Genomic DNA, 25,594 nt, shown 5'->3' on the forward strand with positions numbered 1-25,594 from the left:
TTACCACCTCTCTGAACTTGCTCAAACTCATGTCCATTGAGTTGGTGATGCCATCCAACCTTTTATCCTCTGTTGTCCCCTTCTCCTCCTGCCTTCAATCTTTCCCATCATTAGGGTCTTTTCCAATGAGTTAGTTCTTTGCATCAGGTGGCCAAAGTATTTGAGTATCGTATTTATTTTATAAATAAAATATATATATTACAACAAAATTCTTACCCTTCTCATTATTGAAATGGCTTCTGTAGATAAGAACCTTGGATACCTTACTTCATCATTTACAATACTGTCAAAGACCTCCTCTTCATCATCACCAGGGAAGGGAGACTAGAAGAAATATCCCTGAGTTAGTCAAAATGTGTTTCAATATAGTAAAATCTTATCTATTCAAAGTTCTGAAATACAACAAAGAACCATGTAGTGAGGAAACTAAGAAAAAGGAAAAGGAAAAACAAAATCAAACAAGAACCCTCCACCAAAACAAATAAGGACTACAAGAAGCTACAACAGATACACAACAGATAGGTATCTATAATCCAGAGGACACACCATATACACTTATTGAAATCTTGTGGAAAGACAGAAGGAAATGCAAAAGGTGAAGTGTTACTACAGGGGGAAGCACAGTTTGTGGGGATACATCAGACATGAATGTGTTCTGAATTCCAGTCAGTATTAAATTAATAATGGCAAAACACAATTAGAGACAATTTGACTGTACTAAGAAGCAACTGTAAACAAAATTAAACTGAAAGGAGCCAAAAATCACATTATTTTCAGGCATATTTAATGCTCTATACACAACAGGTCTTGAGGCAGTTCAGCAGAAGAATGTTAAGATGGTTGCTCATAGTGACAGTAATTATGCTGAGTAATAAAAAAAGTAGTTAAATAAACATTCAGTATAACAATTTGATGTACATAGGGATAAACTCTCAACTACACTGAAAATATGGCTATGAGATATGACTTATTACCTCAGAATTTTAGACACCTTAGAGTTGGCTGCTTACTTCCTGTTGGTTGTTAAAGAACAAGAGCCAAGCAGAAAGCGATATCAACAAGAGAGGGATCTCTGACCTGAGGAACCTATGAAAATCATTTCAGAACCCAACATACTAAAGCTGAACTGCTAATATTATTGTTTGTATCTAAGAAAATTTCAAACTTTTCAGTTATCAAAATTTCAGTTTTGGCCTGATAAAACTCAGGCTTGTTGTACAAAATCAGGCTTGTTCATTTACTCACTCAAAATACATACACTGAACACCTGTTATATGGGACAATATAATTTCTGGGATTGATACAATAAGTCAGGGGAAAATCCTATTTCACAAGGATTTTCAATGAGAATTTCATATGGTAATACGAAGCAATTTTGACTCCTATGTGATAAGTAAATTTTGTATTTGAAAACTCACTCCACAAGTCTTTGAATAGTGAAAATATATTTACATACTTGTTAAGCTGTTAAAGTTTTTTCTGTAAATAGATTTTAAGCTAACAGTACTAACAATGGAAGGTTAACAAATCTATTTTAAGCACATATTAAAAGAATTCAATAGTCTGTTCAGATGTCAAGGATCTAAGTCTAGTATCTAAGGTTATTTTAAACTTCTCTGATACCTTCACTCTTCTTTGGCACAGAGAAAGGGGACCTGATGTTAGCTTATTCCTAGGGTTGATTCAAGTCCTCACAACTCATACAAATTTGAAAATACGATATATCCAGTGAGTTTTCAATCATTTGTTTTAATAGAGGAATTAGATATAAACTTTAGCCAAACCTCACTTTTATAAATTTAAGAAAAGGTAATGCTAAGATTTCACCAGTGCTATAAAATTACAAAATATATGTACCAGTGAGTTTTAATTTTCTTTTCCCAATTCTCCTTTTATGGAGGTGCTAAAAAGAAATTAAATTGCAAAAGGCAATTGTGAAGAAATAGCCAGATTCACTGTCTTTTATCTCCTAGTAAGAGCTTAACCAATGAGAAGTTCCTTTAAACAATATGAAACAGGAACTTCCTCACTATTCACTGCCAAATCTCCCTGATACTTTAGAATCAGGGGGAGTAAAATTAGCTGGCTCTTAATTCTATAGTATTTGATAACAGACTCTCATTTTTTGCATGTCATCTCCAAAGAGTAAATTTTAAGCAAGCACCTAATTTTTGGTAACAAATCTCATACATAATTGAACACTAAATTAAAAAAAAAAAAAGCAACAAAAATGTTACTTAAAAAAATGTTTAAGTTTATCAGAGCTTATAGAAACAACTATTATGGTACTTCTGGCACTTGTAGAAAGTAAAGAAAACTGTGAATAAGGTGTAAAATATATCTTTCTGTCTTAAAGCACTGTATGCGTTTCTCTTTTCTAAATAGAGGTGAAATAAATTTGTGTGGATCCCCTATCTTGGAGGCAGCAAAGTACAATGGTTTAGAGATTAAGTTAAAATCCAAGCTCCACTATATGAGAGCTGTAAAACTTTAAAGTTCCTAACTTCTTTGTGTCTCTAATTATGCATCTGGAAATAAACATAAGACTACTATTGAGCTCATTAAAGGTTGGTGAAAAATTAAGTGAGCTAATACTTATAAAGCACATAGAACCGTGCCTACCTAGCACATAGTATATATTTTAATTCACTATTTCTTTTCCAAGTTTCCATTCCAATTTACATATCAAAGGGCACTGTCAGTGGTTGAACTAAAATCATTTCTTTACTTGTTTGGGATAAGTGCCACTAAATGACAATCACAGAGCAAAACTAGAAATTTCTGACATTCAACAATTTAGCCATTCATTCATTCAGCTACTAGTTCTGTCATGCCTAGAAGGTTGGTCACTGGCATTGGAAAAACTGCAGAACAAGGAACCAATTCCCTAAGAAAATTTTTCTTTCATCTCAAGACCATCAAGCCCATCTAGGTAGTTTTCAATTACTTGTCTAAAAAATATTTACTCTTTCTTAATTCCACCCTAATTAATCATTTTCAACAATTTATAACAAAATAGATTAATCTCTTCTTACTATTTTATTAATTAGATATAATTCACTGTTTTCTAAGTGGTAACAATTTCTGTGTAAAACTAAGTTATTCCCAGAAATTTATTTTAAATTAATATAAAGAAAATAGTAGGAAAAAAATGTTAATCTTTTCAATTCTGCTATATTGCTTCTGAAGGTAACATTTATTTCTGACCAATGCATAGCTGACTTTTCTTTATAGATACAGAGTACATTCCTTTTATCAGTCTTCCTGCTTTCTATTTCCTATGAAATGATCAGTCATGTATGACTGTGTTTAAAAATCATACAATATAACCATGCAAGTGTGCTAGATCCCTTCAGTCGCATCCTACGCTCTGTGACCCCAGGGACTGGAGCCCACCAGGCTCCTTCGTCCATGGGATTCCCCAGGCAAGAATACTGGAGTGGGTTACCTTGCCCTCCTCCAGGGGATCTTCCTGATCCAGGGATTGCACCTGATTTCTTATGTCTACCTGCACAAGCAGGCAGGTTCTTTACCACTAGCGCCGCCTGGGAAGCCCATAGCAACACTCAGATAAACTATTTTCAAACCACTGGTATACATTCCACAAACATAACAACCTAAAAAAGACAGTGAAGGTGACATAGGATCATGAGCATTACTAATACATGTAAGTATTTATAAAGCTTAAGTTCTATTTATGCAGGAAACATATTAAGTGGTTTTATAAATGCCATGCTTTGTTCTCTCAATCATCTTTCCCTTTTATCTATCTTATACTACTTACCTCACCAACGAGCATTTCATATATAAGGACACCAAGGCCCCACCAATCTACAGCCCTTGTATAGGATGTTTCTGTTAAAACTTCTGGGGCAAGAAACTCAGGAGTGCCACAAAATGTGCTTGTTCTGTCTCCATATCCCATTCCTGAAAAAGATAAAATTCAGGTATTTGTTAGCAAAGAAAAAATCTAGCGTTTAAGAGTCAGAAGATATCGCTAGGAAGCAAAATTAAAGGTGTACATTTGTGCATGGTGATCAAACTCAAAATACATCAAAGATTCTTTTTTTATATTTATTTATTTATTTTTTACTTCACCAGATCCTAGCTGCAGCACATAGAATCTTTTAGCTGTGGAATGTGGGCTCTAGTTCCCTGATCCAGAATCAAATCCAGATCCCCTGTACTGAGAGCTCAGAGTCCTGAGCACTGGACCACCAGGGTAACCCATGAAAAAGATTTTAAAGAAAATGCTATGAATTAATATGGAGTAAACTGCAACTCTATTATTTAGTTAATGGATAAAAATAAAATTTCCGTGTTTCACTTTACTACTTATTTTTTCTTTCTTGTCATTACTTTATAAGTGCTGCTAAGAAGTTACAAAAGAAAAAAAAACTTATTCTAAACTTTAATTTCTACCCTGTCAATTAAATTTTTAAAATATGCTTACTTGCTTTATTATAAAAATAGCATTGAGTATAGTCTGAAAACTACCAAAAGCAAACCCTTGGATAATCAAGAGTTGAATCAAGAGTTGAATAAGTGTATTATATTATATAGAGATACAGTATTAACATTTTAGCTAACTGGTTTTCTAAATACATTCTTCATATTTAGTCACTAAATTGTGGCTGGTTCTTGCGGCCCCAAGGACTATAGCCTGCCAGGCTCTTCTGTCCATGGGATTCTCCAGGCAAGAATACTGGAGTAGGGCGCCATTTCCTTCTCCAGGGTATCTTCCTGACCCAGGAATCGAACTCAGGTCTCCTGCGTTGCAGGCAGATTCTTTACCGACTGGGCTACAAGGGAAGCCCAAATATGTTTCTCATAATACAGTAATAAATTAGTCAAATAAAATTCTACTTATTGAAGAAAATGTCTGAACGTATTCTAAAGTGTTAAAAGCTCATTCATCTTATGATGATCAGATCATCTTAGAAAGCTGACTTGGTACTTGGGATAGGAGGAGATGAGTCTCAGGTAGCTTATATGTGCAGGTGATACTTGAGAAGCATAAAGGATGAGCAGAAGCAAATAGAGTTGAGATAAGTGATAGTGGTGGAGAGACAAACACTGTAAGCAGTTTGGTTTTGCTGCAACAGAAGGTACTAAGAAGCAAGCTGCGAGAGATCTGGCTGGAGAAGGAGGCAGGCAGATCAGGTGAGGCAAGATATATCACGTCTTTGTCACTGAAGGTTTTTAGTAGGGACGTACCATGTTCAGCTTTGAATTTATACGGGCCTCTTTTGTATTTTAGCAATTATATGGCAGGTTGAGATTTGAGGAAGAAAAAGAATAGAGACAGAAAAGTTAAGAGGCTATTAAAGTAGCCTTGTTAAAACAAGATGATGATTGGAAATAGAAGGGAGATGAAAAACTTAAATATTGTTTGAAAAAAAAAAACAAACATTAAGGAGGTAGATGTTAATACAATTTGGTGATTAACTGGATGTGGAAAGTAATGAAGAGGAGACAGTCCAGAACAATTTCACATTTTCGGATTGGGAGACAGGATTATGGCGCCATCAACTGCCAGTGAGACTGAGGAAAAGAAACTATTTCTGTTTGGATAGTGATTCAGGTACCTACTGACTGACTGTTCAAGTAAAACTGTCTAGTAGATAGTTGACTATATATGTTTGGAAAGGAAATGATAGATTTGGGAATCATTAGTTAGGAGAAGGCAATGGCACCCCACTCCAGTACTGTTGCCCGGAAAATCCCATGGATGGAGGAGCCTGGTAGGCTGCAGTCCATGGGGTCGCTAAGAGTCACACTACTGAGCGACTTCACTTTCACTTTTCACTTTCATGCACTGGAGAAGGAAATGGCAACCCACTCCAGTGTTCTTGCCTGGAGAATCCCATGGACGGAGAAGCCTGGTAGGCTGTAGTCCATGGGGTTGCACAGAGTCGGACACGACTGAAGCGACTTAGCAGCAGTATATAATGGCTAGCTAAAAACTACCTAAGAATAGCAATGGGCTAAGGCCAGACTCCGAGGAACAAAACCATTTCAGTCAACAGTGTTTGGTACATGTCCAATACAGAGAGATCCAATAAAAGAAAAAAACTCACTGGATTCAATAATTAGGAGGTCAGTGGGTAAATAAGGGACAAAGCTTTACAAAAGACATTCATTCATTTATCCAACTACTTATTAATTAAATACTCACTGAATACTCAAGATGTGCCGAGCACTACAGCATATGGTGGGAAGAAAGCTGAATAAGAAACAAGAAGTACCAGGGTAGAGAGGGAGACCATGTTTCCTACAATACAATGCATTAAATGTGCCTATTTACTGAATTAGGCACAGTGCCACAAACTGTGGCACTATCTCTAGCTGTCATAATACTCCTAAACAAGAAGAATTACACTTATTTTATAGCTGAGAAAACAGACTCCATGAGGTTAGAAGTAACTTGTCCAAAGACACAGAGCAAATAAGTGGCAGAGTCAGGCTTCAAGGGTGGTGCCTAAGCCCATGCTTTTTACACTTTCTTATGCTACATATGATTCAAATTGTCCCAGTTTAGGTATTTATTTACTTCTGTGTACACACACACACATATATATACATAAAATACATATGCATTTTTTCCTATTTAAAATGTTGAAAGTTTTAAGAGGCAGGAGAGGTTTTTAGGCATATGTAATTTAAATTTACTCTGCACAATCACAGCAAAGCAAAAAATCTGGTGATTAACCAATGCTTTCTTAGAGTAGTGACAAAATTATTAACCATACAAAGAGAGTCTTATTTTCCATACTGTGATTTCTGAAAACCTAATCTTATTCATGTTCACAGAATAAATTCTTAATAATTGTTATAGATTAGGTTATATGAGCAATCTGTAATATCTCAATAAAGAATAAAGTTTAATTTTTAATAAATTAAAAAATACATTTTGCTTTCCATAGACAAATCAGGAAAACTTCCAAAGAACAAAGCAATAGTAATTTATTAGAAAAGGCACTTTAAAATATCCAATTACCTTCTTTGCAAAGACCAAAGTCAGCAATTTTCACAAAGCCCTCTGTATCTAGTAATAAGTTATCCAATTTCAAATCTCTGTTCAGGATAAAAAAAAAGCAAAATGAAAAAAATCAATAAAATCAGTAGATAATAAAGTAGAAACATCATTTTAATATGAGTTATACTTTCTCTTTACTAAAAAAATGAGTTTTTCATATTATGGTTTGAGATATACTATAAATACTATATTATAAATATTCATTTTCATTTTGGGGCAAGATTATTACTTTACAAAATATAATTTCTGAATATTCCCCCATTATGTAGAAAAGTAAGACTGTATCCAAGAGAAATGTTTTATTTATTTAAATATATATTTTAAAGCTTAGAAAGAGTTCATGTATCTTTCATGATACCTATACTTTCATGTTATTCAAGCTTAATAAATAAATAAGTTAATGGCCATGCCACGTGGCATGTAAGATCTCAGTTACTGTACGAGGGACTGAATTTGGTCTACAGTAGTGAAAGCGCTGAATCCAAACCACTAGATCACCAGGGAACTCTCAGACTTGTTAGAATTCCCTACATACCATCCATAAGAAAGAACTGTCAAATGAACAGCATAAATAGGGTATGAGCAAGCAGGTTTAACATTCTAAGAGAATAATTCAAAATAAAGAGGGAGTTATTAAGTCATACTAAATGATTACAAATTAACTTGAAAATATTTTATTCTTTGAGTATAATAAGGTCATGAGGAAACCATTACCTTGAAAACATTGTTAGAAGTTGAATAAACTCATGTTTATAGTCTTTTAATTCTGACTGGCCTTCCTACAATTTGTCTTATCTAGAGCAATGCTGTTCAAGGTGTTAGCCACAGACGAGCTCCTGGACTATGAAGTATTTCTAACTGGTCTACAATTTGGTAAGGAGTTTGTGTCAGTACATAAATCAGCTAATCAGCTATGTCCTCAAGTACACTTCATTAAGCAAGGCTTAATGAAGGAAGCAAAATGGCACAAGCCACTTATCATGAACAAATTTTCAGTAGTAGTAGTCTATAGAAATTTTCTATAATAGATCAACTGAATAGAAATATTCACCAGGATGAATATTGTTGGTAAATTGTGTTATCATAGGCCAGCTTACCAGAGAAGGCAATGGCACCCCACTCCAGTACTCTTGCCTGGAAAATCCCATGGGTGGAGGAGCCTGGTAGGCTGCAGTCCATGGGGTCGCTGAGAGTGGGGCACAACTAAGTGACTTCACTTTCACTTTTCACTTTCATGCACTGGAGAAGGAAATGGCAACCCACTCCAGTATTCTTGCCTGGAGAATCCCAGGGACAGAGGAGCCTAGTGGGCTGCTGTCTATGGGGTTGCACAGAGTTGGACACGACTGAAGCGACTTAGCAGCAGCAGGCCAGCTTACAATTTGACTATTCTAATTAGGTAATGGTCAGAGGACCAGTAACAGAGAAGTTCATCATATAATTGTTATGTTAACTATGTCTTTCAAAATTGGGTTTTAACTTTTTTAGTGGTCACTTACCATATGAAAGAGAAAATTATGAAGATGGTTAAACACAAACTATTCTTAATTATCTTTAATTCTACTTCATATCAATAAGCAATTAGAAGATATCAAAATTTTACTCACCTATAAACAATTTTGTGTTCATGTAAATACTGCAACCCAAGAACTACACATGCAGCATAAAATCTGTTTCAAGAATTAAATCAAAGAATTTTAATAAATTCCACTGTTTTTGAATCCCAGAGTTTATACCTTTATGCTTTGAAGCAGAACTCTAGTCAACTAATTTCACAAATATTGAGTCCTTACTATGTGCCAGACATGTAAGATATGTGCTAAGTCTTTTAAAAATAAGAAAAATACAGTCTCTAAAATGGAAGCCATTAACTTCGTCTGGGTGGGGGTCACTTAAGTCCTTAAGCGTAGATATTTGATCTGGTTCTTTGGAAAAAATTACAATATGCCATTATAGAGGCAGAAGGATGTTATAAAAGGTAGAACTTTTGTGGGAGAAATATAGGGCATTTCCCTAAGAGGGAAAGGAATAGCGGTGTACAAGGCATAGCATGTCTGACAACCAATAACAAGCCTGTGGCTGAAGTAAATGCTGAGGGAAGAAGTAGTGGAAGATGAGGCTGAGAAGACAGCCTGAGATTTAGTTGCAAAAGACCCTGATTGTCGTATTATGAACAAAGGCATACCTTGTTTTACTGCATTTTCACTGTTATTGTGTTTCACAGATAACTGTTTGGTTTTTTTTTAAACAAATTGCAGGTTTGTGGCAACCCTGAATAGAAACACAATGGGTGCCATTTTTCCAACAGCATTTGCTCACGTCAAGTGTCTGTTTCATATTTTAGTAATTCTCTCAATATGTCAAACTTTTTCATCACCATTATGTTCGTTATGGTGATCTGTGATCTCTGACATTACTATCGCAAAGGCTCAGGTGATAGTTAGCATTTTTTAGCAAAGTATTTCTTCATTAAAGAATGTACATTTTTTAAAAAGACAATGCTGGGAGTAAGTGACTGAAATAAAAAAAAAACCAGAAAAAATAAATAAATAAAAAGACAATGCTATCATACACTTAATAGACTACAGTATAGTGTAAATGTAACTTTTAAATGCACTGGGAAACCAGAAAATTCACATGACTCATTTTATTATGATATTTGTTTTAATGCAGTGGTCTGGAACTGAACTTCCAATATCTCTGAGGTATGCCTGTACTGAAAATTCTTCTTTTAGCAATACTGAATCAAACCATTTTAAAGAGAGCAGAATGATCAGATTTATGTTAGAAATTTCTTGACAGTAGTGTGAAGGCTGGAGTGCAAGTAGGTAGATATCCAGAGGGATAAGGAACAGATAAAGCTGAAGTGATAGTACCGATGAAAGATCATTAGAACCTCTAATGTAGTGACCACAAAGAGAATAAGAGATTGATTTAAGAGAAACTTTAAAATGAGCACAACAGGACTTAGTGTCTCATTAGCTATTAATATAAAGGATGAGGGAGAAGGAAAAGCTGAAAATGATTCTCAAGGTTTCCTTTTTATTATAATGAAGAGGTGAAGAAATAGAAGTAGCCCAAGTTTTGTGGGGAAAGTGAGTTTGTGTTTGCCTATTGACCTCAAATTGCCTCGGGACAGGTGAAGACGTCTGGAAATTGGCTAAATAGGTTTCGATCTTAGGAAAACTTCAACCAAGCTAGAATATTAACTCTTGAGAGACTGGACCATGTTTGTATTTTTCAGAGTTCAGCCTAAATGCTGAGCAAAATGCTTGATACACAATAGCCTTAATGAATGAGGAGGTAGGTCAATAATAAATGAATGAATTAAAAAATGCAGGGCTGTCTTCAGTGTAGAATAGCCTACAAGGAGACACGTAAGAGAATCTTAATTTTACAAGTAATACAAGGATATTTCCTCTATAAAAAACACATAACACCCGTACCCCAAAGCACAATTTTTCATTCATACATCTCCATCTCATCCTAACGCCACTACTATCCATAGAGATAATTGCTCTTATTAGTTTGGTGACTGTTCTCCAAACTTTTAGAATGCATTTATTTGTACATATAGATAATGCAGATATGTTTTGTGTTTACTTATTTTTATAAAGATGGAGCCATAATTTTGAGAATTTTAAAATTCAACTATTAATAAATATTTTATTATACATTAGATCTTAAATAATTATCAGAAGTGAAGTCCATTAAAACAATGTGATTCTAAACTTGCTTAAGGTTTTTTTTTTTTAAAGCAAACTTACTTTGGTGGCAAAACAAAACTGTGACAATTATAAAAATACCTTGATTTCTCTTTTATTTGTAAAAAGACTGTCCTAATGATACTTAGTAAATAACTGAGTACAGGGAGTATGTTCAAATTAAACCTTTAAGATAAATATTTCACAGAAACAGAAAATGAAGCTCTCACAGAGTAACTAATTTAAAATCACATAGCTAGAACACAGCAAGGCTAGGACTAATTTTGATTCTATTGTCTCAAGCAATAATATGTTTGCCTAGCATATGTGAGCCACCCCTCCCCTCGAGGTGTTCTACTAGTACACAGGATAGACATAAGTGATCATTGTGCCCCTTTAGTGAGTGGAAACAGACAACCAAAAATGTAAAAAATAAATAAGACAATTTCAGATATAAATAAAGTGGAATGGAGAACATAAAATATAAAACAGAATAGAATGGCCTGATTTAGACATTATTGATACAGTGATATTTTAGATAAAGTACTCAAGAAAGGACCTTCAAAGAAATGACATTGCAGGTGAGATCTGAATGATTAAAGGGAGGTACTGCAGATATAAAGTATTGCAATGTAGCATTTTATTCTTGTATTTCACTGGGGTTAATTGTTTCATTGGTACTATGTAATCTGTACTCTCAAAAATAATAAAAAGTGTGTTAATGCAGAATAGGAATTTACATTTATCTCAAAAAAGAAGCGTAACAAAACAAAAACAAAATGTCCATGGCAGTTAGTACAGGGCTAGGCATAGTCTAGATGGCCTGCTTTTAATTTTTAAATATGCAGGGAACAAATTTTTAATGGCCGCCTATTATTTTGTGGCTTTTGCCTCCTTTATTGAAAGCTTCACTATCCACCAGAACTAATGCCCTATTTCTTTATTTGAAATTTGAAAATATGACAGTACTACTATCTGTTTTGTTATACCTCTAATGGTTATGGTAAGAATCAAATAAAGGGAGGAAAGTAAAAATGTTACACAAATGTCAGCTGTCAGAATACAGACAAGAGATAAAGATTTTATAATAAACCCAATAAAGGTTTACTGAGCTTCCCTGTGGTAAAGAATCCTCCTGCCAATTCAGGAGATGCAGGTTCGATCCCTGGGTCAGGAAAATACCTTGGAGAAGGAAACGACAACCCACTCCAGTATTCTTGCCTGGGAAATCACATGGACAGAGGAGCTTGGCAGGTTACAGTCCATGAGGTCACAAAAGAGTTGGTCTCAACTTAGTGACTGAACAACAACAAACATTTACTAATCACTGGTTTATGATTTTTATATTTTGGAGGCAGAATTTAGATGTTGCAGGTAAGGAAAAAAGAGAATCAAGAATGACTCCTTGTGTTTTGGTCTGAACAACTGGTACATGGTATTACCATTTAATAAGAGAGAAGACTAGAAGAGCAACAGGCTGGGGAGTGGTAGGTGAAGTGGGGGGAAATGGAAAACATCAGGAGCTCATTTTGAGATACTTGAAATACTTATCAGCTACATAAAGGGAAAAGTCAAGTTGGCTGCTGAATGCTATTAGAGTTGGAAGTTTAGGAACGATACAAGGGCTGGACACATAAATTTGGTGAACACCTGCACATAGAGTATAGCTATTAAGAGTAAATTTTCCTGGGGTCAAATCCCTAGCTCCACACTTAAGAGCTACAGAACTGAGATAACAACAGGGGAGAATATATACACATTATGTTTAGTCACAAGTGTTTGTTATTATTTATTCTTTTGCATCTGAATAAGCAAAACTTCCATATAATGTCACACTCAAAAACTACAAAAAGGATTATGGTGATAAATTAAAATAATTAACATAGTACCTGACATCCAGTAAGTATTCAGTGAAATATAAATTTTAAACAGTATACTCAGTTATTTATTATCAAAAATCTGGATTCTACACCCTTCATTGGAAGTGACATGCATATCAATCTTTTCTATTTTTTCAGAGATATTTTAAGCATATGCATTAAATATTTTAATACTTAAGGCATACTATTTTAAACTACCCCTTAAAATGCAAATATAAATATTTCATATAAATATAAGATAAGAACTCTTCTAAATTTTTTTTTTCACTTAACAATGTACTTTGAGTATAGTTAATATTTAAAGTTATGGTCCCAGGTGGCATTAATTAGGGATAAAATATACTAGAAAAAAAAGAAATTCTACTAAAACAAACCTATATGGTATATCTAACTTATCAAGTGTGACTTAGGGTAATACATGAAATTTTCAACATGAACAACAGAGAAAAATAGATACATTTATATATGGCAAAAAGGCAAGTAAAGAGTTCTAAGACTCCTTCCTCTATTTTCCATTTGAGGGAAAAAAATAAATCTAAAATTCAGAGAGTTTTCTTTCTTCCCAGAAAGCAATCAGTCATGAAGAAACTCAGAGAAACGTCTAAATACTCACACAGCTCTTGGTTCAGAAAAGACATCAGTGTGAATGTGCATCATTAGGTCCCCACCGGCAGCATATTCCATTACAAAGCAAACATGCTCTTTGGTTTGGAAACATGCAAAAAGGTTCACCAAAAAGGGATGCCTTACACTGTTCACAGTTTCAAAAATTCTTTTTTCACACATCAGGCTGTAAAAGAAAACATTAAAATATCACTGGTATTTTTTTTTAAAGTTCTAGTTGCAAATAACATTCTTTAAAAATTACTAAACTCTTAAAATAAGCGAAGCTCTTAATCATTATGACTTTAAAACCATAAAATATGTCATTTTGCTATAAATGCTTTGAAAATTTGGGCTATGTGATATATAAATAACTTTAATCTAAATATGATTACCATGACATAAAATTCACTATTGATAGTATCAGAGTAGCACACATAAGACTAGTGGTAATCATAAAAAAGTCTTAATTGCAAGTGAATTGTGAACATTTTTCAGAAATTGGTCAGAGGATTTAGGAACCTAAAGCATAATTTTAAAATATAGACTTTGTCATCAAGGTGATTTCAAGGATAGTGTATAATTCACAAACCATGGTATCCAAATATTCCATCATATGAAGCTGAGAAGTAAAAATACACTATATAATATTTTAATTTAGAAGGCTACTGGAAAATAAAGGAGTTTCATGGAGAATTCTATAACATGCTTATAGGAAGCTCTTGGAGAATGATACAATTTATCTATAAAATCTATATAGCTATCACAGGTTTTCCCTGTAAGAATTCTTATAAACTGTTTAAAAGAACAGTGGTCAAACTTATTGACTCTGAAACATTAATTTTGCCTAAATGGCAAGAAATACCAACCTTCTGTCCCCTGAAAACATTTAGTAAATCAACCTGACGTAAATCTCAAAGCAGAAATATATACACTGGTAAATTTACGGTGGATAACCAACAAGGAACTCTATTCAATAATATGTAACAGCCTAAATGGGAAAAGAATTTGAAAAATAGACACACGTATACATATAACTGAAAGGAAAAAAAAAACCTCAAAGCAGAAGAAAACCAGGTCAAACATTATTCAAATATAACTTTGAATTAACGTTTTAAGGACTCATCAATATACAAATTTAATTTTAAATTTATGTTTCTAACATAAAATAGGCATTTTTTGGTTTGTTTTTGAGATCAGAATAAAAAACTGCTATTAAAGTTTGTTGAAAAGCATTAATAATGCTTTTATTTTTAAAATTAAAGAATTGTTTAGATTTGTGTTTATGTGTATATGTGGTTGTTGATTTCAAAATACCAAACCAAAATTCTAATGTTAGAAGGAGGTAGACTCATTCTCCTTTCTTTGGGATCTCTTAAGAATTAATTTTAAAAGGTTAAAGATTAAAGCATTTGTCTGGATATCCAGACTATATTGCTATGACTCAAGAAAATTAAAGAGAATTTTAAAACATTTAAAAGTATAACTGTTGTGTAGAAGGAACATGGAATTTTCAATGCTGTTAATATAGTTGTATTCTGAATGATGAACTAAAACACCTCTTCAGTTTTAAATACAGTAAATATAGCTCCTATGAAATAGTGTTTACAGTAGATCTAATATGGTCATATTCTAGATGAGCTCTTACCCTCTATTTCATACAGTTTGTTTATAATTTTATATATACTCAGAAACCCCCATTATAATTGCTTCTAGAGTGTTTGGCTTATGTCTACATACATTTGCAAGGTTTCTAAATGCTACTGCAAATTAAGTCACTATTAGAAATAAATTCACAGATGATTAAAAAGAAAAGTTAATAGCTTTGACTTTATCACCATTTAAATGTATTGGAAAATAATGTACAATTGGGCAAGATCTGCAAATTAGATTCTAAGACAAGTGATTTACTCAGTCTATCTAAATTGTGGCTAATGAGGATAAAATATACACATGAAATAACAAACTGACAAGATGTTTTGTTGTCAAGCAAATGACAAACATGGCCTCTTCACTGTGTATCAGTCATGCATGAATTACTAATCCACTACAGGTGAGTTACTGATTCTCAACTGGATGGGTAACTATAAGGTTAGACCTGTGTTGAACATATAAATGGTCTAAAGAACTGATGAGAGTGCTCCTTAAAATGGTTTTAATCCCATTCATAGAATTCTTTGATGAGGACTGACAATATTGATGAGGACTGGATATATATCTTAGGTAAAGGAGGAAAGCTCTTTTACAGACCCAAACAATAATAATTTTAAGCATGTTACATCACACCAAAAAGCTGCTCCATAAGTCTTTAAATTTTCCCAATTTAATCTAAATTGTATGTTCTCCTTAAAAGTCCATGAAAAACTTGGAACTTTATTCATTTTGTCCAAAACATTTTTCCCTAAATTGTCATTTCTCCTCTCCATGTTCCCACGTATCTTCCATCTGCCAAAGACCAGCACAATCCATTCTTCTTTACAAGGTCTTACCTACATCCACCAGTGCATTGTCACTTTGATGTTTCCCTTTTTATGAGCTGTGACTGTCTATGTTGTTTATCTTTAACTCAAGCATATCTAGTTTCTTTTATTTGCATAACGTATTTATGGTTTATCTCCCTAAGTGACTAGTTCAATTCTAACATTTTTTTTGGCATACTTCCTTTAGTACATTATTAGATATGTTAGAAACTTAAAAACTGTATAGTTATTTTGGTCAGTAGAAAATTATATCACTAATAAGGCTAATCTTAGGATTAAAGCATATATATGTATATATGATATATATAAAAAATCTGGCTAGCCATGTTTTTGTTCTGCAACTGCAAAAATGTACTTCCAAGTCTATTCTTTTGCTTGGAAATTTGAACTGGTACAGAAACTAAGCTGAATGAGGAGGCATAACTGTAACATATATTTAACATTCTTACTTAGGAGTAGGGGAAGATGGCACTCAGGAAGTTCAACTATTGGTAGGTGGAAAACGTGATCTTCGTACATGAATTGCATTACTTTGAAGTTAGTGCATAATTTATGTAAAGGCAGTAAAAAATGTTCAAACTTCCAGTTATAAGATAAGTACTACAGATATAATGTACAATAATGATAAATAAAATTAACATTGCTATATGTTATATATGAAAGTTGTTGAGAGAATAATGAGTTCTCATAACACAGAAAAATATGTATTTTTCTATTTTTTGAATTTTGTATCTATATGATGCTCACTTAACTTACCGTGATAATCATTTCATGATGTACATAAATCAAATAATGAGGCTGTACACCTTAAACTTATACAGTACTGCAGGTCAATTCTGTCTCAATAAAAGTAGAAAACAAAAACAAACCAAAAAACAAAAAATAAGTTGGTCTGGAATTTTCTATAAGTAAAATAATAAGATTCATACTAGAAAAATAAAATTTAGAAAATAAAACTGACATTAAGAACCATCAAGTATTCCAGAAATACCTATTAAAAAACTGCACTTATATACAATAACATTGAATTCTATGGATCTATTAAAAGAATGAACTGAAAAGTGGATATAGTGGATTTCTGCTTAGTTATTTACTATTCAGACTTTCAAGTTACATTATTTTTAAAAACATGCTAATCTATTTTATTTCCTAAATTAATTTTTTTCTTGCCTTCCTATAATTGTTCTCTTTCTGATGCTTTCCTCAAATTCCTCTAAGAGCGAGTTTTATTTCTCACTCTGAATTTTATATTTCCCTGTTTCTACTGGAGATTATTTTACTTCCATGTTACCAAATAAGTGAATTTATAACTGAAGTAAAATGAAGATCACTCATCAACCTTTCACTATGGCTAGATTAATTCTGAATAAGGTCCGGGAGTAGGTGATGGACAGGAAAGCCTTGTGTGCTGCAGTCCATGGGGTCACAAAAAGACGGACACGCCTGAGGGACTGAACTGAGATTAATTTTGTTGTTGTTCAGTCGCTCAGGCATGTTGGACTATTTGTGACCCCATGGAACAGCAGCACACCAGGCTTCCGTGTCCTTCACCATCTCCCAGAGCTTGCTCAAACTCATGTCCATTGAGTCAGTGATGCCATCTAACCACCTCATCCTCTGTCGTCCCCTTCTTCTACCTTCAATCTTTCCCAGCATCACAACCTTTCCTAACGAGTCAGCTCTTCACTTCAGGTGATCAAAATATTGGAGTTTCAGCATCAGTCCTTCCAAAGAATATTCAGGATTAATTTCCTTTAGGATTGACTGGTTTGATCGCCTTGCAGTCCAAGGGACTCTCAAGAATCTTCTCCAACACAACAGTTAAGCATCAATTCTCCGGCACTCAGCCTTCTTTATGGTCCAACTCTCACATCTGTACATGACTATTGGAAAAACCATAGCTTTGACTACACGGACCTTTGTTGGCAAAGGATTTCTGCTTTTTAATACACTGTCTAGGTTTGTCATAGCTTTTCTTCCAAGGGCCAAGTGTCTTTTAAGTTCATGGCTGCAGTCATCATCTGCAGTAATAGGAGCCCAAGAAAATAAAGTCTCCCACTATTTCCATTGTTCCCCCATCTATTTGCCATGAAGTGACAAATGACATTTGGGACCAGATGCCATGACCTTCGATTTTTGAATGTTGAGTTTTAAGCCAGTTTTTTCACTTTCCTCTTTTACATTTACCAAGAGGCTCTCTAGTTCCTCTTATCTGAGGTTATTGATATTTCTCCCAGCAATCTTGACTCCAGCTTGTACTTCATGCAGCCCAGCATTTCGCATGATGTATTCTACATATAAGTTAAATAAGCAGGGTGACAATATACAGCCTCAACGTACTCCTTTCCCAATGTGGAGCCAGTCCGTTGTTCCATGTCCAGTTCTAACTGTTGCTTCTTGATTTGCATACAGGTTTCTCAGTAGGCAGGTAAGGTGGTCTGGTATTCCCATCTCTTGAAGAATTTTCCATAGTTTGTTGTGATCCACATAGTCAAAGGCTTTAGCATAGTCAATGAAGCAGAAGGACATTTTTTTTCTGGAATTCCCTTGCTTTTTTTCTATAATCCAATGAAAAGTAAAGTGAAAGTCGCTCAGTCACGTCCGACTCTGCGACCCCATGGACCATAGAATTCTCCAGGCCAGAAACCTGGAGTGTGTAGCGTTTCCCTTCTTCAGGGGATCTTCCCAACCCAGAGATCAAACCCAGGTCTCCCGCATTGCAGGTGGATTCTTTACCAGCTAAGTCACAAGGGAAACCAAAGAACATTGGAGTGGGTAGCCTATCCCTTCTCCAGCGGCTCTTCCTGACCCAGGAATCAAACCAGGGTCTCCTGCATTGCAGGTGGATTCTTTACCAACTGAGCTATGAGGGAAGCCCTCGCTTGCTATGATCCGAAGGATGTTGGTAATTTGATCTCTGTTCCTCTGCCATTTGTAAATCCAGCTTGATGATCTGCAAGTTCTCGGTTTCAATACTGTTGAAGCCTAGCTTGGAGAATTTTGAGCATTACTTTGCTAGCATGTGACATGAGTGCAATTGTGTAGTAATATGAACATTCTTTGGCATTGTCCTTCTTTGGGACTGGAATGAAAACTGACCTATTCTAGTCCTGTGGCCACTGTTGAGTGAGTTTTCTAAATTTGATGGCATATTCAGTACAGAACTTTAACAGCCTTATCTTTTAGGATTTAAAATAGCTCAACTGGAACTCCATCACCTCCATTGGTTTTGTTCATAGTGATGTTTCCTAAGGTACACTTGACTTCGCACTCCAGGATATCTGGCCTAGGTGAGTGAGCCTACTACTGTGGTTATCTGGGTCATTACGATCTTTTTTGTATAGTTCTTCTGTGTATTCTTGCCACCTCTTAAAGTAGGGGTAATGTCCTCAGTTCAGTTCAGTTGCTCAGTCGTGTCTGACTCTTTGCAACCCCATGAACTGCAGCACGCCAGGCCTCCCTGTCCATCACTAACTCCCGGAGTCCAAACCCATGTCCGCCGAATCTGGCTAAAGCTTCATCCTCTGATCCAGACATTCTTCTTTAATAGTAATATTAACATTATTCTATCTATATTTAATTGCAAAGTTTTTTTTCCTACAGAGATGTGGCTCAAAACAGTAACAATGTAGCAGAAAGTTATATAAACCACCAAGTAATTACCACTTTCATATTACTAACTATTATTTTAGGCTATAAATGAATTTACCATTATGGATCTGGAATAAAGCAGATATTCTTCCAGAAAAGAAAAACATCTGACTGTACTATTACTGTAATTAAAAACAGACTGACAGTGTAATTAAAGGTTTGCTTTAACTACTGATGTAACTGCTAGCATATACTATGGTGTTCAGAATATTTTATAAATATTATGCAAAATCCTGAGTTGTTTTAGATCAAGGAAGAGTTTATTTTGACATAATTGAGGAGTATGAGAAACAGATAAAAAATAAATAGGCAAATCCAAAAGGAAAAGATTTACATAAAGGAAACGCTCATCTTTTAAGATTGATCCTAATTCTAAGAACTTCCCATACAATGGAAATATATTAAAAATAGCAATTTGATATATTACATGGCAATAATCCAATTCAGTAAGGCAAGTATTACCAAAAAATGTATTTTAAAAATATGTGGGTTAATTGAGGCTCAAAGATGTTCAGTGAATTGCCCTGGGATCAAATCATTAATTAAGAAGGAACAATCAGGACTAGAGAATCTTCTCACTCATAATCCCAGGCTGTTTTCATTACATAGGGCTGTCTTTTAGTAATATCAACTGATGCTTCCTGGTTCTTCTAAATATAAAAAAAAGTCTCTTTCTGTAATAAAATGCCATTTTATTATACAACAATTTCCAGGTTGAACCACTCCATTAATTTGAGATAGTCTTTTTAAAATATATTCTCTAACCTAATTACAATATTATCCCCAAAGTCCTTACATTTTAATAATCATATATGAAGATGAATCCATACCAATTTACACACAGAAAGGAAAGATGCTGTGGTCAAAAGCTACCATATTAAGAGAAATGAAAATAGATACAGGCGTATTTTAAAAAGCAGAAGGAATTAACCACTTAACTGAAGATTACTTGTAAATGACATCTTATTACTTCTGTAGTATGAAATGAGAAATAGCCTCACCCAACCACAGATGTGTAATAGTTCCTAATTCATACAAATATTTCAACATTTCCAAGTATAAAAACTTATTAGAATTAGTTTAAAGATTTCATCGACTTTTTTTGGTATTCACCAAGCAGTAAAATGTCATAAGAATGGGAAGAGGGAATTAGCTAAAAAGAAAAACAATATTTAATCAATACCCACCTCACGCATTAATTTATTTAGTTTCTTTACTTATAACAGTTGATCCCTGAACAACATGGGGGTTAATCGTGCATAATTTACAGTCAGCCCTATGTATCTGCAGTTCTTCCACATCTATGAATTCACCAACCACAAACTACGTAATATTACAGCATTTACTAAATGCAAAATATCCATATTTAAGTGAACCCACGTAGTTGAAGACCATGTTATTCAACAATTGACTGTATTATTGAAAGAGATAATTTTGTCATTTCGATATATACTGAATACATAGATTTTCATAAGTTATAACTTTAGAAAAGTGTAACAATTTCATTTTTAAAAACTAACCTGTCTACTTCATCTCGTGCCACAATGTCTCCTTTCTTTAAGGCTTTTATAGCAAACATTTCATTAGTGTGTTTATATTCAGCCAAAAGCACCTGAAATTAGATTAAAATAATTATTTCTCATTTGAATGATTAGAATGCCTACAAAGAAAGAAAATTTAAAAGATTACCTTTCCAAAATGTCCTCTACCCAAGACAGCACAACATCTGAAGTCTTGTAGACTGAACTGAAACATTTGTTGAGATCTGAAAACAGTAATGCCGATTAAAATAAGGCAAAAGCATGGGACCAAACAGGTAAGTAAAGCTGTGGATATATTCTTTACCTTCTGTCCTCAAGTTCATGAATACCACTATACTCTAGGCCTGACTGAGGGATATCAGGCTCATATTCAGATTGAGATTTTGGAAGTATTCTGTTTCTGTCATTCTCAGTATCAAAAACAGTTTCTGAATCCTGCAAAATATTAAACACTCATTAAATCATAGAAACATTCAGAAAACAACTTATTAGGTAAGAATAAAGAAAAAATGTTAAGTCAATATAAATATGAATGAGAAAATAAAATTCAGATATTATAATTAGATATTCATTTTTATGGTCATTAATTATATATTACTCTTATCTTAAAAATGTAAAAAATAAATAATAAAAATACTAATTTGAAAAGACACAGGAGCTCCAATGTTCACAGCAGCACTATTTACAATAGCTAGTTTCATGGACGCAACCAAAGTGTCCACCAACAGACCACTGGTTTAAGAAGATGCGGTATACACAGATGGCCAATAGGCACATGAAAGGGTATTCTCTTACACTGTTGGTAGGAATGTAAATTGGTGCAGCCACTATAGAAAACAGTACAGAGGTTCTTAAAAAAACTAAAAATACAGTTGCCCTATAATCCAGCAATCCTACTCTTGGGCATATACTGAGACAAATTTCTAATTCAAAAAGATACATGCACCCCTATGTTCTTGCAGCACTATTTACAATAGCCAAGGCATGGAAACAACCTGAATGTGCACTGGTAGATGAACAGATAAAGAACACTTGGTGTGTGTGTGTGTATATATACACACAGACACACAGTGGAATTACTCAGCCATTAAAAAAGAATGAAATAATGCTGTCTGCACTAACATGGATGGACCTAGAGATTATCATGATACATGAATTAAGTCAGAAAGAGAAAGACAAATACCACATGATATCATTTATATGTGGAATCTAAAATATAACACAAATGAACATATCTACAAAACAAAGCACTCAGAAATATAGAGAACAGCTTTGTGGTTGTCAAGGGCAACGGAGTTGGGGGAGGAAAGGATTGGGAATGTGGGATTAGCAGACGCAAACTACTATATACAGGATGGATAAACAACAAGGTCCTACTATATAGCATAAGAAATTATATTCAATATCCTGCGATAAACTGTAATGGAAAAAAATATTTATATGTATAACTGAGTCACTCTGCTCTACAGAAGAAATTAAGCACAACATTGTATATCAACTATACTTCAATAAAATTGTTTTAAAATGTGGTATATAGAATGGAAAATTAATCTCTGCCCACAAAAAGAATGAAATAATGCCCTCTACAGCAATATGGATGGACCTATAGAATATTACCCTTAGTGAAGTAAGTCAGAGGAAGAAATGGTATATATCCCATATGTGGAATCTAAAAAATAATATAAATGAATGTATTTACAAAACAGAAATAGACTCATAGATTTAGAAAACAAAGTTGTGGTTACCAGGGGGTGAAGAAATAGGAGAGGGACAAACTAAGGGTATAGGGTTACTAGATACAAACTTCTATAAATAAAATAGATAATAGGATATATTGTATGGCACAGGGAATTATAACCATTATCTTGTAAAAAGCTATAATGAAATAGACTCTGAAAAAAATACCTGAAACAGTGTTGTAAATCAATATTTCAATTAAAAAAATGAATACATTACTTTCATTTTATATGCATTTTCAGGTATCATGTTAACCTAGTTAGAAGATGCACAGTCAGGAAATACTTCATCTAATATCAGCCATACTCCCAGGCTCCTAGAATAAGCAACCTATTCCATCTCTAGTGGCTCATGGGCATCCAGAGGTTTTTATGTTTCACTCATAAGAAACAGCTTAAAAGTGCATCTCATTCACTATGATGCTATAGTGTTAGTTGCTCAGTTGTGTCTGACTCTTTACAACCCCATGTGGTCCTCCAGGCTCCTCTGTCCATGAGGATTCTCCAGGCAAGAATACTGCAGTGGGTTGCCATGTCCTCCAGGGGATCTTCCTTACCCAGGGATCCAATCCCAGTCTCCCACATTGCAGGCAGATTCTTTCTCATCTGAGCCACAAGGGAAGCCCAATGATGCTACAGCTGATAAATTACCATGATGCTATAACTGGTAATTTATTTGGTGAAAGGAATTATACAAGGTTTAAAATGCCTTACCTGTCCTGGTGTATCCAAATCTCTTGCAGATTCATCTATTTCACCAAGGGAAGAATCACGTGGTGGGGCTGGAGGAGGCTCAGGTTCAAGATCAAAGTCCAACTTGGTTACTGTGGAATCACTTATAAAAGATAAAGCAATTCACCAAAAGCAGTAATCAAAAGTATATATTTTAAATAGCTTTAAAATTAAAGCAAACAATTTTATTGTTTTTAAAAGTCGAGCACTAACTTCAAAACACTATTTGGAAAAAATGAGACTTGTAATAGATTCACTGTAATCAAAATGTATGAGTATCACAATAATTATTTTATAAAAGCTTAATAATGTTAAAATGCATACCTAGCTGGAGGTGCTAATTCAGGGATGTGTACATCAACCACTGGCACTGTAGCAGGCACAGGGGCTTGAGGGCTGAAGGTGCCAGAATGATTTACTGTAGGAATAGCTCTTCTCACAAGTCTTCCCCATGTGGCGATATTAATATTCATTTGAGGAGCTCTGAGAAAGGTTTTGCCTGTGGATATTGTAAATAAAGAAAACCGAACAAGTAATTTTTTTTATTACCAAAAGCCATAACTGAAAAATTCATATTCATTGGTTTATAATTTATGAAGAACAAACAGTATCTGTCATTTAAAAAAAGTTCTTAACTATTTGTTATTAAAGGCTAGTGCAAAAAAGCAAAATCTGTTTAAAAAATAAATAGGTAGGAATTGCTCATTTAAGTCTAGTAATGATAGGTGGTTAAGGTTGAAAAAAAAAAGAATTCCCATCTTTTAGAGATACTGTAATATTTATGGATGAATCAATATGATGTCTGGGTTCACTTCAAATAAGCTGAGGAAGTTGTGAGTGATGGAACATGGATGAAACAAAATTGGACATGAGTTGACTGTTGTTGAAACTGAGTGATGTTACATTGCACTAGTCTCTATATATATGTTTAAAACTTTCCCTAATAAAACTAAGTAAATAACTGAACAAATAAGCAAAAAGCAAAGATGGGTATCACTTTTTAAACAGTATGTACATTTAAAATATTTAAGATAACACCAAAACACTCTCTACCTGATTTCTTAGTAATTACCTTGTTGTTTGGAAAAAATTTTCTTTTGTCTTTGGAGTTTTGGTCTTCTTTCAATAACTGGATTAAAAAAGGTAACCTGCAGTGAAGAAAATTTAAGTTGACATGAATACAGCATTAGATTCATGGTTCATGAAATTCAGTAAACTTTCTAAGTTTTAAAAACTTAAGAGAATCTAAGATATAATTTGGTTCCATCCCCTCATTTTCTAGATAAGATAACAGACCTAGGAAAGAAAAATGATTTGTCTTAGGGTAATATACTATTTAGTGGCAGAGTTGAGCCAAGAATTCAAGTTATCTGTCATTCAGCCTAAATACTCTTCCCATTTCTACATCATGTTGCTTACATATATAACTTCAATTGCAGTTATGCATACTTAAAATAAAATACATTTATTACCTCTGCAAATAAAGTACCCTGTGGTTCCAAATAGAGACACATGCCATGCCGTTGGTTGTCTAAAAAATCTTCTAACCTCAGAAATTTTACAGCACACAGAGATCGCCAATCACGCCAATAAACTGAAATTTCCAGTTCACGTGACTAGAATAATTAAATAAAAAATAAAGAAAACAGGGAAGACATCATTGGACAAACGTGAAAAAATATTACAAAAAGTACAAAGTACAAATACAATAAACAAAGATAACATACACAACGGTCACACTATTTTAAAGAGTGCTTTTATAATGTTTCTCTGTTATGTATTACTTTAACAAACATATATTTTACTAAAAGGAAGAAATTCATATTCTGACACTCCTCAGTTAAGGTATTTCTTTTAGATAAAGAATACATAACTGGGAACTAACAATACAGACGAATGACCACAGAAACTCTTCCCCATCTCACAGCTTCAATATCTTTTGGATTTTCCTCTTCCAACTGGTATCATCTGTTGTGCTATTGTATGACCTCAGTGTTCACCTCAAAGAACCCAATTCAAACCTTTTTATTTCTTTCTTATTTTTTTGGCTATGTGGCATGTAGGATCTTCCCCGGCCAGGGACTGAACCTGTGGCCCCTGTGTTGGGAGTGTGGAGTCTTAACCATTGGACTACCAGGGAAGTCCAAACCTTATAATCTCAATGCTAAATCAGGAAAACATCTGTAAACAGCATTTATTCTCTGCTTTCAGTGTGCCACACACTATGC

The 25,594-nt window shown here is 34.0% G+C and overlaps 1 protein-coding gene across 3 annotated transcripts in view; it reads right to left on the reverse strand.

The window, feature by feature from the left end:
• Positions 1 to 25,594, reverse strand: part of PKN2 (protein kinase N2) — a 144,782-nt gene that overhangs the window by 12,469 nt on the left and 106,719 nt on the right. For all 3 annotated transcript variants that reach the window (XM_070367737.1, XM_070367738.1, XM_005888419.3), the window contains exons 9-20: positions 24,839 to 24,982; positions 24,439 to 24,514; positions 23,691 to 23,865; positions 23,349 to 23,469; positions 21,203 to 21,333; positions 21,047 to 21,122; positions 20,878 to 20,969; positions 13,237 to 13,413; positions 8,647 to 8,709; positions 7,001 to 7,077; positions 3,785 to 3,927; positions 217 to 324 (exon numbers count right to left, since the gene is read on the reverse strand). In XM_070367737.1, coding sequence (XP_070223838.1) covers positions 217 to 324; positions 3,785 to 3,927; positions 7,001 to 7,077; positions 8,647 to 8,709; positions 13,237 to 13,413; positions 20,878 to 20,969; positions 21,047 to 21,122; positions 21,203 to 21,333; positions 23,349 to 23,469; positions 23,691 to 23,865; positions 24,439 to 24,514; positions 24,839 to 24,982 — 1,383 coding nt within the window. The remainder of the gene's footprint in view (positions 1 to 216; positions 325 to 3,784; positions 3,928 to 7,000; positions 7,078 to 8,646; positions 8,710 to 13,236; positions 13,414 to 20,877; positions 20,970 to 21,046; positions 21,123 to 21,202; positions 21,334 to 23,348; positions 23,470 to 23,690; positions 23,866 to 24,438; positions 24,515 to 24,838; positions 24,983 to 25,594) is intronic.

This window comes from Bos mutus, chromosome 3 (genome assembly GCF_027580195.1).
Source record: "Bos mutus isolate GX-2022 chromosome 3, NWIPB_WYAK_1.1, whole genome shotgun sequence".
NCBI classification, from domain to species: domain Eukaryota; kingdom Metazoa; phylum Chordata; class Mammalia; order Artiodactyla; family Bovidae; genus Bos; species Bos mutus.